Below are 13,522 nucleotides of genomic sequence, written 5' to 3' on the forward strand. Positions count from 1 at the left end.
GAGGGAGAGGGAGGGGGAAGAAAATGGACCGAAAAAAAAAGTTTAACGTAGCCTGTTGTTTCGGGCTTAATGGCTAGTATATATATATAAGGGAAGAAGGAAAGTTGTGAATCTCCAGCTGTGCAGGCTCTGTTTTCAGCAGGTTTCTTTGTGCCCCTCAGCAGTGACTGTCCTTTTCCCCCACAGCAGGTTTGGCTGAGGGGGGAATAAAATGCAGGCTGTGCAGTACCAGAGTAGTATAGCCAGCTCCTTCTGCAGGGTATGCAATGGTGCTGAGGCCCTGCTTGGGGAGACTATACTGCATTTGCCTGGGAACATTCCAGTCCTGCTCAAGGTAGGAGAGACATACTGGAGGCTCAATGTGGATTGTATTGCGAGCGCGTCCACCACGCCGCTAACGGGGCGAGGGTTTGGAGGCCCTCGGGTACTGTTGTGGGCGCGAGGAGCGCGATCGCCTCTAGAGCAGGTGGTGTGAGCCCTTGGGCCACGGCGAGACCCAGGGAGGAGCCCCAAGCCACACCGGGGCAAGTGAGCTGATGCAAGCATGGAGAGCCAGGCAGGTACTGAAGCAGGGATAAGGAACAGAGTCTGACCCTCAGCCGGACCTGCATGCCCATGGCAACCAACAACACAATGTTGATTGAACGGTCCTCCAACTGTTCCAAGCCCTTTCGGACCTGCCGCTGGGTAACGGCATAGGGCGGCAGGCCGGACAGAGGACGAGGGCAGACAGAGTCCTTAGTACATGGAAGACATCATAGACGAGGGCTGGTGCAGAGACATCATAGACGAGGGCTGGTGCAGAGACATCATAGACGAGGGCTGGAAAGGAAGACATGGGCACTGTCCCTCAGGGCGCCCTACTCAGCCCACCCGCGGGACTGAGTCGCGGACCACCCCGTCCCATACGTGCCCTACACAGCCCAGGAAGGCTGGTCGCGGACCACGCTGAGAGCGGGAGAGCACTGGGAAGAAGAAGCGGTGGAATACTGCACTCCTGGCAGTCAAGGCAGGTTGCTGCACTCCTGGCAACCTAAAGCAGGCAGGAACATCTGGAACTGGATCAGGAACTGGAACAGGCATCAGGAACATCCGGAACAGACATCAAGGCGCAACAGGGAGCCGTCAAGACATAAGAACATAAGAAAATGCCATACTGGGTCAGACCAAGGGTCCATCAAGCCCAGCATCCTGTTTCCAACAGTGGCCAATCCAGGTCATAAGAACCTGGCAAGTACCCAAAAACTAAGTCTATTCCATGTTACTGTTGCTAATGGCAGTGGCTATTCTCTAAGTGAACTTAATAGCAGGTAATGGACTTCTCCTCCAAGAACTTATCCAATCCTTTTTTAAACACAGCTATACTAACTAGAGATGTGCATTTGTTTTTGCCGAATTGGAAAATTGCAACGAAATTGTCCAATTCGGCATGTTTCAGGGAGCCCGAAAAAAATCAGGAATTTCCCATTTTTGCAAAAATTCGTTTTTCCGATTAGTGCGCACTAACGGGAGTCAGTGCGCGCTAACTCCCCATTAGTGCGTGCTAACTCCCGTTAGCGCGCACTGACAAAAGCTAACAAAAAGTAACAAAAAATAACAAAATCTAACGGTTTTTGTTAGTGCGCACTAACAGGAGTTAGCGCGCACTAATGGGGAGTTAGCGCGCACTAACTAAAAATCGATTTTTCGCGAAAAAAAAGACCCGAACCGAAAAAAAACGACATTTTCCATGGCGGTCGAAAAACGAAGAACGACACGAACACAAAAAACGATGCACATCTCTACGACCACATCCCCTGGTAACAAATTCCAGAGTTTAATTGTGCATTGAGTAAAAAAGAACTTTCTCCGATTAGTTTTAAATGTGCCCCATGCTAACTTCATGGAGTGCCCCCTAGTCTTTCTACTATCCGAAAGAGTAAATAACCGATTCACATCTACCCGTTCTAGACCTCTCATGATTTTAAACACCTCTATCATATCCCCCCTCAGTCGTCTCTTCTCCAAGCTGAAAAGTCCTAACCTCTTTAGTCTTTCCTCGTAGGGAAGCTGTTCCATTCCCGTTATCATTTTGGTAGCCCTTCTCTGTACCTTCTCCATCGCAATTATATCTTTTTTGAGATGCGGCGACCAGAACTGTACACAGTATTCAAGGTGTGGTCTCACCATGGAGCGATACAGAGGCATTATGACATTTTCCGTTTTATTCACCATTCCCTTTCTAATAATTCCCAACATTCTGTTTGCTTTTTTGACTGCCGCAGCACAATGAACCAACGATTTCAATGTGTTATCCACTATGACACCTAGATCTCTTTCTTGGGTTGTAGCACGGAGGACCTGGATCAGCAATGTGCAAGCTAATCCGAAGGCAACCAGGAAGTGGAGTGAAAGTCCTTTTATACTGCAGTATGCAGGCAACTCCCTGGGAGGAGTTCACCTGGACCGCCCCTTGCTGGCCCTATAACTGAGGTGGAGTGCCATGGGCCGGCCCCTAGGGAGAAGGGCGTGGCCGGAACCAGGAAGTCCAAGCAAGCCACAGGCAGGCCTCAAGAACAGCTAGGCCTCCCAGGCCCTGGAGCAAATTCTGGATGGTACACAGACGAGGCCCTGGCTTCGGAGCGGCCTCCGGAGGAGAAGGTGAGATACCTCCTGAGGTGCAGCAACAGGGGGGATCGTAACAGATTGGCTAAGGATAAGTATGCCACTGGCTCAGTCTGTGCTGCTCTTTGGCAAGTGAAGCTGTGGCCAGTTTCTGCCATACCTCTTCCAGAGCTAATGGTTTTTCTGTGCTGATCCTTCTGAGGATCTGCTTCTAAGCTTGTTCAACACAGCAGGACTTTTCTTATTTTTTTTATTATTCACCATTAATATTGTACAATGAAAAAGCCACACAGGGGAGGAGAATCAGTTTCTAGTCCTGTCTTAGCTTCCTCAGGCCCCTCTACATAGCAGGGTTCAAACTCAAAGAAGAACTGGTTGGAGATAGCTTTCAGATCTCCCTAAATTTGTGATTCTGGGTTTGATGGCAACAGCTATAGATTTGGTGCCCTGGTAAGATCCGATAAGTGCTATCTTTGGAGAACACTTTTGTTGAGGTGGTCTCTCTAGGAGTAGCACTTCAATATGGTTCTGCTTGTTCCAAGGGAGGTTAGGAAGATTCTAAAGTGGTAGCTTTCAATCTCTGCTATTTGAAGGAAGTCTGTCTGGATGCCCTAATCACCATCACTACAGATGCAAATATAGTAGGTCGGGGGGGGGGGGCAGGAACTCTGGTCCCTGATGGAAGCATCTTGGTCAGTAAATAAGTTATAAACCAGGCTCCTGATAAAGGGAAAGTGGTCAGAATTCTGTCAGACAATGTCATGGTGGTTTATATAAATAAACAGGGGCACCAAGTATCCACACATTGAGTGGTAAAGTTCATGATGGATTGGGTGGAAAAAACATCTCAAGGATCTGTCTGTGGTGCACATTGCAATTGTTGACATTGTTCAGTCCGATTTCCTGAACTGGCATACACTAGATCCAGAAGAAATAGCAGACAGATGTGGTTGCTCTCTGTGGGATCTGAAAACAACCCAACAGAATGCCAAGACAAAAAGGTTTTTCAATTACTACAGGAGACACACAGAATACAAGGGTTTGTGTGTGCTTTCCCAGCTGTGGCATTGGGATGATTTGTTGTTTGTGCATCCTCCGAGGCCTTTGATAGGGCAATGCTACAAAGGATTTTGGATCAAGTAAGCCCTGATCATTCTTATGGTGCCAGATTAAGCCATGTGACCATGGTACACAGATCTTGTTGGGCTCAAGTTAGGGTAGAATACAAAAGTCTAGGCATCCTACATAAAATCATATACAGAGATCAAACTGACTGGCTCAATGCCGCCATTCGACTTCACACTCCACAACACAATCTTCGCTCTGCCAATAAAGGTCTTCTTTCCATTCCTTCTGTACAATCTGCTCACCTATGTCAAGTATTAGATTGTGCACTGTCATTGTCGGGCCCAAAATCTGGAATTCCCTCCCTACAGAGTTACGACTCCAATCAGAATTAGAAATTTTCAGAAAGGAGGTAAAAACATGGTTATTTATGAAGGCCTATCAGGATGCAACATAAGTCATGATCGATCATGTTATTCAACACTGCTCGCTTTTATTTCATTTTTTTTATATTGTTACTTTAATCTATTTATATTGTCCTGTTTGATAATTCATTGTTTTAATTCTTAGGCTGATGCTACTTGCTTTCATGTTTTTGTTTTTATTGTTTTATTACTAAACAGTATTTTATTTTTTTCTGATCTCACAATTATGTAAACCGTTGTGATGGTCCTAGAACGACAGTATATAAAATTATTAAATAAATAGTCACTTGGGTTTCATCTGGTCAGGAGTTTACTTTGCCAGGGCGTGGCAACTATGGAAGACCTCTCTCCAGTCTGTTGCAGATTGGCCCTTGAGAAGGTGAGGTTACTCAGGGAAAAGATTGCTGAAGGCAAGATCTCCGCATTCTAGGCCTATATCAGGGTTTGGAAAAATTTTGATGCTTCAGGCCACAATAAAAGTATCTTCCCATTTAAGTGCATCTCAGTAATTAGGCTTTCCTTCAGGAAAGTTTGTATTATGGTTTAGCCCTGAATTCCCTTAGTTTCAAGTGATGGCACTGTCCTATTAGAGAAGGCAGATGCAGGGGGAGATGTTCCTTGGCTTAGCACTCAGATGTGGTTTGTTTCTTAAAGGAAGTGAAACTTGTTCAATCACTGATACAGCTGCAGTCTTCTTAATGAGACCTGAATTTGGTCCTTAGAACCTTGTCAATGGCCTCTTTTTAACCAATGAATGTTTCTTTAAAGCATCTGTCTCTGAAGATAGTGTGGTCATCTGTTCGTTAGAAGAATTTTGAATCTTCAGGCACTGTTGTGATGGGATCCCTACTTGCTGTTTTCCAAGGAAAAGGTTATAATTCCTTCGGTTCTATCCTTGCCCGAGATGTTTTTGGATTTCCATCTAAATCAGTCTATTTTTGTTCCCTCATTTTGATCTTCAGAGTACATGGAACGGTGACACTTGATAACCTTGCACACAGCGTTATCCCGAAATTCAAAAAAATTCTCTGCTAGCTTGCTGAACCGTAACTCATCATCATTCGTACGGTTCTGCGAGCTAGCAGAGAATTTTTTTGAATTTCGGGATAACGCTGTGTGCAAGGTTATCAAGTGTCACCGGTCCATGAGGGCCATTTGAATATGGCGAATTTGTAATCATTTTGTAATGGACGTTTAATTTCGATTCAATAAGAGTTGGTGATATCTCTATGCATGGAGCTCGACACTATGTGTGGATATTGACTGCATAAGCCTGAAATGTTCGTGAAGAGTCCACCCTCTTGATGGTGTTTGATTGTTACAATACATAAGCAGCGGTGAAGACATCACTGTATTGATGACGAAGTGATGAACGTGAATTAATACAGCATTCAAGATGATAACTGTATAATAATGACAGTAGCACAAGAATATTGTAGTCTTTGAACCAGTTATCTTTCCCTGAGGAAGCCCGACACTACGGGCGAAACGAGAGCCTCATCGGAATATTGGAATATTGTATTAGGTTTTAGTCCATAATTAATAGGAATATGATGTATTTATTTATTTATTTATTTATTTATTTATTTCGGATTTTTATATACCGGCATTCGAGACCGCAGTCACATCATGCTGGTTCACATAAAACAGGGGTGCATAGTAAAACATTAACTATAACAATGGTGCGGAAAAAGGCAGTTACATTTAACAGGGTGACTAGAACTTGGCGAAGAAGGAAGAGAAAGGACAGGTTATTAATTCAAGAAAGGCTAAGGATAGTGGAAGGAGTTGAGGGATGGAGTTGAGGTGTTAAATCATTTGGAGTCCGGGAATGCTTGTAAGAATATCCAGGTCTTTAGTCTTTTTTTGAAGGTCGAGATGCATGGTTCCAATCTGAGATTAGGGGGGATGGAGTTCCATAACGGTGGACTAGCTGTAGAGAACGCCCGATCTCTTAGCGTGCTGTGCCTGGTGGATTTGGACGGCGGTACCTGTAGCGATCCCTTGTATGCATCTCTTGTTGGTCTTGACGATTTATGTAGTCGGAGAGGGATCTGTAGGTCAATGGGAGCCAGTAGGTGGATGTTTTTGTATGTGGTAAGAATGGCCTTGTATATTATTCTAAAGTGGATAGGTAACCAGTGGAGGCTCTTTAGGATGGGGGTTATGTGATCCCTTCTCCTGGTATTTGTCAGTATTCGAGCAGCTGCATTTTGCACCATCTGAAGCGGTTTGGTGTATGAAGCAGGAAGGCCAAGTAAGATGGTGTTACAATAGTCTAATTTTGAGAATATGATTGCTTGCAGAATGGTTCTGAAGTCTTGGGTGTGGAAAAGAGGTCTAGTTCTTTTCAGCACTTGTAGTTGGTAGAAACAGTCTTTGGTGGTTTTGTTGATAGTGGCTTTGAAATTCAGGCGATTATCAATTAGGACTCCTAGGTCTCTCACTTGTGTAATTGTTGGTGTGGGTTGCTGTGTAGAGTTGATGGTGCTGTACTCTGGGGCGATGAGCAGGAGTTCAGTTTTGCCGGAATTTAGTACCAGGTTTAGGCTGGTGAGAAGGAGTTTAATTTTATGGAGGCATGTATCCCAGTAAGCCAGAGTTTTAGTGAAGGAATCCTTGATGGGGATCAGGACCTGGATATCATCCGCGTAGAGGAAGTGTTTGAGGTTGAGGTCGGTGAGAAGTTGGCATAACGGTAGAAGATATATGTTGAATAAAGTAGGCGATAGGGAGGACCCCTGTGGGACTCCAACTGATGAGGGGTGAGGTGAGGATTCTTTGTTCCGTATTTTGACCTTATATCCTCTATTGCTGAGGAAGGATATGAACCAAGAGAGTGCTGTGCCTGATATACCTATGGAGGCTAACTGGTTAATGAGTAGGGAATGATTAACGGTGTCAAAGGCTGACGAAAGGTCCAGTAGGATCAGTAGGAAGGCTTGTCCTTTATCAAGGCCCAGGATGAGGTAATCTGTCATGGAGATGAGGAGGGACTCCGTGCTTCGTGTTTTGCGGAATCCGTATTGTGATGGGAATAGGAAATTATTTTCTTCAATGTAGTTTGAGAGTTGGGTGTTCACCAATTTCTCCATGATCTTGGCTATGAAGGGGAGGTTGGCGATCGGTCGGTAGTTGTTTGGGTCATTAGGATACAGATTAGGTTTCTTGAGTAATGGTTTGAGGGAGGCCAGTTTGAGGTCATCTGGGTAAGATCCTTGTGTTATTGAGCAATTTATGATGTCTGACAGGGATTTGGAGATGGTGTCAGGAATTGATAGAAGCAGTTTCGTGGGGATGTGATCCGATGGGTGAGAGGATGGTTTCATTTTCCGAAGAATACCTTGGATCTCGATGGAGGAAGTGAGTACCAGTTCTTCTAAACGAGTATTGTTGAAGGAAGTCTGAGGTGGGGTTGATGGAGAGACTGTGTTAGGAGGGAGCTGAGTTAGAAGTTTGTTGATTTTGTTGCTGAAGAATAGTGCCAGTTCTTCCGCTTTGGATTTGGCTTGGTTGTGAGCAATTTCTGGAGGGTTTATTTGTGTAAGGTTGGAAATGTAGCTAAAGAGGGCTTTAGCGTCAAAGACTAGGTCGTGGATCTTGGATGCGTAATAGTTCCTCTTGGATCTTAGAGTGTTGGATTTATATTGGTGAAGAGTTGATTTGTAGATAGATAGAGTGATGGTGCTTGGGTTTTTACGCCATTTAGCCTCGTTTTGTCTTAGCAGAAGTTTAAGTTTTCTTAGCTCTAGGGTAAACCACGGTTGTTTTTTAGAGGAATTTGGGTGAGGTTTTTTTGTTGTTAGCGGGCATAGCTTGTTGGCAATAGATTCAGTGATGTTGTTCCAAGATTGAAGAGCTGAGTTCGGATTGGTGAAGTCTACTTGGGGGAGATGTGTAGATAAGTGATTGCTAAGATCTTCTATGGAGCATGTTTTCCTGTAAGTGAAGCATGGAGAGGGTATGCGAGAAGGACTGATATCTTTTATTGAGAATGAAGTTGTTATGAGGGAGTGATCTGACCAAGGGACCTTCGTGCAACTGGGGTGCTGAACAGGTTTGATTGCAGTGTTGACGAAGATGAGTCTAACGTATGGCCGGCTTTGTGTGTGGGTTTGTTAACTAGTTGAGTGAAACCTAAAGCGGAGAATGCTGTGAGTAAGGCTTCGCAGTTGGGTGATAGTGTGGAATTGTCGACGTGCAAGTTGAAATCTCCTAAGATTATAGCTGGAGCGTCCAGTTTGATAAGGGAGGTGGTTAGTTCGACCAGAGGAGAGGGGTCTGTTTCCAGGACACCTGGAGGAGCGTAGACAAGTAAAATTTGGAGATTGTCTGATGAAAAGAGGCCGATTTCGAGTTTACTGTCAGAGTTGGTAGAGTGCTGAGTGAATCTGAGGTCTTTTTTTGTGGCCAGGAGGATTCCTCCTCCTTTTTTTTTCCCCTGGCGTGAGATGGAGAAGAAGTCGTATGTCACTGTGGGTAGTTGGTTAATTATTGCAGTGTCTGAAGGTTTGAGCCAGGTCTCAGTAATTGCGCATATATCCGGCTTCACATCGATGAGATAGTCGTTTAGTATTACTGATTTCCTGGTTAGGGATTGTGCATTGAATAAGGTTAATGAGAATAGTGTGAAGCCTAGCAGTTGGGTGATAGGAGAGATCATGATTGGGGAGAGGGATTTAAGGTTGTGGAGATGGGCCTGTCGAGTTGAATTTCCTTTGGGAGGTAGACAATGTGGGAGAATTGGGATTGGGAAAGATGGAGACATTCTGAGAAGGCTGTGGCAGGCGAGGGATGTCCGCTGGTGCGAGTAGGTAGTTTGCTATCCTTAAGGGGGCAGGGTGATTTAAGATATTGTTTGCTGTCCGGTCTAGCCTGGGGAAGACGCGTTGCAGAGGGATACAGTCTGTCCAGTCCACAGTCCTCAGGGGCTGCACGAAGGGGCGCACAAAGGGGCGGGCCCCTTTGTCGCGCTCCTTCGGCGCGCAACGCCTAGACGGATGGGGCTTAAAGGTCTGCCGGGCTGACCCTGACTGGGTCGCAGGGCTTCCCTTGGGCGGGCCTTGTCGCGGTAGGCTGCCTTTCTTTTTTGCAGGTTTTTGTCTTTTTTTGGTGGAATCGAGCGCGGCTGGTGCTGGGGCCTCCCCGGAGTGGAAGGCGGGCACTGACCTGACCTTCCCCCGGCGGGGCTTGGGCGCCGGTCGCGCAGGTCTTCAGTCGCGGGCCGGGGACGGTGAAGAAAGGGAGATGGCGCCTCGGAGCGCGAAGATTTGAAGGTCTGCCGGGCTGACCCTGATTGGGTCGCAGGGCTTCCCGTGGGCGGGCCTTGTCGCGGTACTCTGCCTTTCTTTTTTGCAGGTTTTTGTCTTTTTTTGGTGGAATCGAGCGCGGCTGGCGCTGGGGCCTGCCCGGAGTGGAAGGCGGGCACTGACCTGACCTTCCCCCGGCGGGGCTTGGGCGCCGGTCGCGCAGGTCTTCAGTCGCGGGCCGGGGACGGCGAAGAAAGAGAGATGGCGCCTCGGAGCGCGAAGATTTGAAGGTCTGCCGGGCTGACCCTGATTGGGTCGCAGGGCTTCCCGTGGGCGGGCCTTGTCGCGGTAGGCTGCCTTTCTTTTTTGCAGGTTTTTGTCTTTTTTTGGTGGAATCGAGCGCGGCTGGCGCTGGGGCCTCCCGGGGTGGAAGGCGGGCACTGACCTGACCTTCCCCCGGCGGGGCTTGGGCGCCGGTCGCCCAGGTCTTCAGTCGCGGGCCGGGGACGGCGAAGAAAGGGAGATGGCGCCTCGGAGCGCGAAGATTTGAAGGTCTGCCGGGCTGACCCTGATTGGGTCGCAGGGCTTCCCGTGGGCGGGCCTTGTCGCGGTAGGCTGCCTTTCTTTTTTGCAGGTTTTTGTCTTTTTTTGGTGGAATCGAGCGCGGCTGGCGCTGGGGCCTCCCCGGAGTGGAAGGCGGGCACTGACCTGACCTTCCCCCGGCGGGGCTTGGGCGCCGGTCGCACAGGTCTTCAGTCGCGGGCCGGGGACGGCGAAGAAAGGGGAAAGTATTATAATAGGGGAAAGTATTATAAAAGGGGAAAGTATTATAATATCCTTTAGTTTGTACCTATTGAAAAATATTACACATTGACAGGAGCATTGTAAAAGGGTTTAGCCTGCATTTATTGAAAAATATTACATGTAATATATCTATACAGTGTGAATATTATTCTGTGCCAGGTTTTACATATTATGATCTGACATGTACCGCATGAATATGATGTATATTTATTAGATATGGACCGAAGAAACAGGAGGGTAGGCTATCTAAAAAAGCCGTTTGAGCAAACAATGGAGGTTAGACGCCAAAGAAATGTCCAAATTACTTTTATTGAAATGGAGACCAATAGTTTATGTATGTGCCCGACTCTGGCCGGAGTTTCGCCCACACTGGGGCTGCCTCAGGGGCTAAAATGAATAAATACAATCGTGTAAACAATACAGGACATACAAAATTTAAATAATAAATAAAATAAATGAAACCATTAAAATATGTTTACAGATGTTTCTGTAATAAATAAAAAAAACTATATAGTGGTCACAAACCAAAATTAGAAAAACACTTAAAGATAATAAAAATAGGACATAAAAACTAACTAAGAAATAAAATAAATCAAACTACCATAAGTGATATAAGGTGTCGAATGACCACTAGATCAGTATATGCAAACATTTGTGTATGCTATTGACACTCAGCAATTTGTTCAACATTGTACATAAGGTAATACGCATTGTGCTAACACTGTCTTCAGTGTTTCATTTTGAATGTATCTTTGTCTGTATCACTTTAAGTGTTTGTGAAATTTTGTGTTACCTCTTTTACATATTTTAATGGTTTCATTTATTTTATTTATTATTTAAATTTTGTATGTCCTGTATTGTTTACACGATTGTATTTATTCATTTTAGCCCCTGAGGCAGCCCCAGTGTGGGCGAAACTCCTGCCAGTCGGGCACATACATAAACTATTGGTCTCCATTTCAATAAAAGTAATTTGGACATTTCTTTGGCGTCTAACCTCCATTATTTATTAGATATGAACATTTTTGGAATGTGCAAAGTTATATGAAGGGGTATTAATTATATAAGTGCATACGGTTTTTAGGTGGTATGAGGTGTATGGTATGATTTGAGTGGTGTGGATGGATAGTATGGATGTATGGAGGGTAATGTATGTATGATGATGTTTTAATATTAGGGTGAGTACTATCCCACATAGCTGGTTATGTGTAATATGCACGTTAAATTTATTTGATAAAATTGTGTAGATAACAAACAATAATAAAAAACATTTGGGCAGTATATATTGCCGAGTTCCTCTGTAGTGTTGTATAGTTCACTTTATTATAGTGCAAGCTTCTTCATGGATAGTGTTCAGACTGACTCCACCAGAGGTCATTTGCAAGGCAGTAGCTTGGGCCTCCTTGCACACATTTTGTTAAATATAAATTACAACATATGGGTAATCTACAGGTATTATTCTGTCATGAATAAATATATAATATATACCCGTATCTATTATCAACAAAATTTTATTTACTTTAATTACATACTCATAATACCGTTAAAAATTTATAACATTATCCACACATACCACATTCATCCATAACACAATATTGTCTATTGCACATATCCCTATTACATTAAAATACATACATTTTCCATCATTATTACATACATATGACTAATTCCATTATCCAACAATTATACAACAATTCCAAAATAATTCCCTACCATTTACATCTCCCAAATTTTACTGGGTTATATCTTAATATTTCTTACACAATTCCCACAAAATGTATTCTCATAATATTTATTGCACAGAAGCACCCACAATTTTCTCTTAAGTATTTCCTCACACAGCTTCCTTGTCTCTTGATGTTTCATTTTGTTAAGCATTATAGCTGGACCTTCAGGCTAAGGAAAATGCAGTTTTTGGAGCTGGCATTCTCAAAGCAGCCTTGGCTTCTTCTCGCCTATTTTAGTCACTGCTTGGGTACATCCCATTCATCTGGATTGGTCTAGCAGGACAAGGAAGGTTACATTTAATCTTATTTGTTAATTTCCTTTCCTTGAGTCCTGTCAGTCCATAACCCACCCAAAGCCAGGAAGGGTCTGTTCATAAGCCAGTTGACTGTAGAGGCCGTGTAGAAATTAGGAAGGATTTTTCTGTATTATGCTTTGTCTGGGTCTAAGGGTTTTGTTGCTGGGCATAAAGCAGGTTTCTCCTGTCCTGTTTTTGGAATCTCTTCTTTCCTGGTATAAAAAAAAAACATTTGTTATTGGATTTGTAAGTTGTCCCTTTTTAGCTTTGACAAGGATCTACTGACAAATTCCCCTGCTGTATTAGACTGTATAGAAGAGGAATGCATCTGTGTGAAATTTTCTCTATCTCAGTCTAGGGATAGGGAAGCATAACCCACGGATCTGGACTGGTCTGACAGGACTCAAGGAAAGGAAATTAACAGGCAATTTTAAATTTCACCATAGTTGTGAATGAAGATTTATGGTGCCAGATCTCAGCTCTGGTTCCAGTTGAACTGGAAGTGTAAAGGAGCCGAAAATACTCCTGCCCAGCAATATCCTAGTTTGCCATTTTGAAAAGTATCTTAACCAAAATTATAGCATCATTTTGTTTCTTTCCTTAGGTGGAAAAAATCAGAATTCTTCTGCGCATAATGGCCCTATCAGACATTAAAGTCGGCTCTGTGGAGGAGTTCCAGGGCCAGGAATACTTGGTTATACTGATCTCCACAGTATGTAGCAGAACTTTTTTTTTTTTTTTTTTTACTCTCCAGCTTTTAAGTTGTTATAAGTGTGCGCTATCAAGGTGGTGGTTTCTTAGAGTCCTAACACATCTACTGCAACTGGTTTTTTGCTTACTTTATTACCAGCTGGGTTTGGGGGTTTTTTCATATAACTTTCTTTCCTTGCTCAATATTATACAGTATCTTTTAGAAAACTTTTAGAGTTTGTGGTGTTTGTATGGACTGGTAACAGTGTCTCATTGGTGCATGAGGACAGAAGTCCATGGGCTGGAGAAGCTGCGCAAGAGTAGTTACAGGGAAGGGATAGAATTTTGCTCAGCTGAGACGAGCCAGTTGCTTGTATTTATTCAGATCATAAATCCCTTAACTTTCCTGCTGGTACAACAGCTACAGAAACACATGTGAGTATAGCTGTTGAGATTGTGTGTGTATACTATGCATATGTACATGGGTGGAAAACTTTTAGGTGCCAGGAAAAAAACATGTTTTTCTCTTCCTTAGAGCTTATTTTTTGTATTCACTTTTTCCCTTCGTTGTTTCATCGATTTTCTTATTGCTTTTGCTATTTTATTTTATTTTTTGACTTTGCTTTGCCCTTCCTTCTTTCCCCTCCAGCCTTTTTCTTCCC

The 13,522-nt window shown here is 44.1% G+C and overlaps 1 protein-coding gene across 4 annotated transcripts in view; it reads left to right on the plus strand.

Annotated features, from left to right (window-relative positions):
* MOV10L1 (Mov10 like RISC complex RNA helicase 1) overlaps positions 1 to 13,522 on the plus strand; it is a 546,310-nt gene that overhangs the window by 415,300 nt on the left and 117,488 nt on the right. For all 4 annotated transcript variants that reach the window (XM_029617025.1, XM_029617022.1, XM_029617023.1 and 1 more), the window contains one exon: positions 12,775 to 12,882. In XM_029617025.1, the coding sequence (XP_029472885.1) occupies positions 12,775 to 12,882 (108 nt within the window). The remainder of the gene's footprint in view (positions 1 to 12,774; positions 12,883 to 13,522) is intronic.

This window comes from Rhinatrema bivittatum, chromosome 9 (assembly GCF_901001135.1).
Source record: "Rhinatrema bivittatum chromosome 9, aRhiBiv1.1, whole genome shotgun sequence".
In the NCBI taxonomy this organism is placed as follows: Eukaryota; Metazoa; Chordata; class Amphibia; order Gymnophiona; family Rhinatrematidae; genus Rhinatrema; species Rhinatrema bivittatum.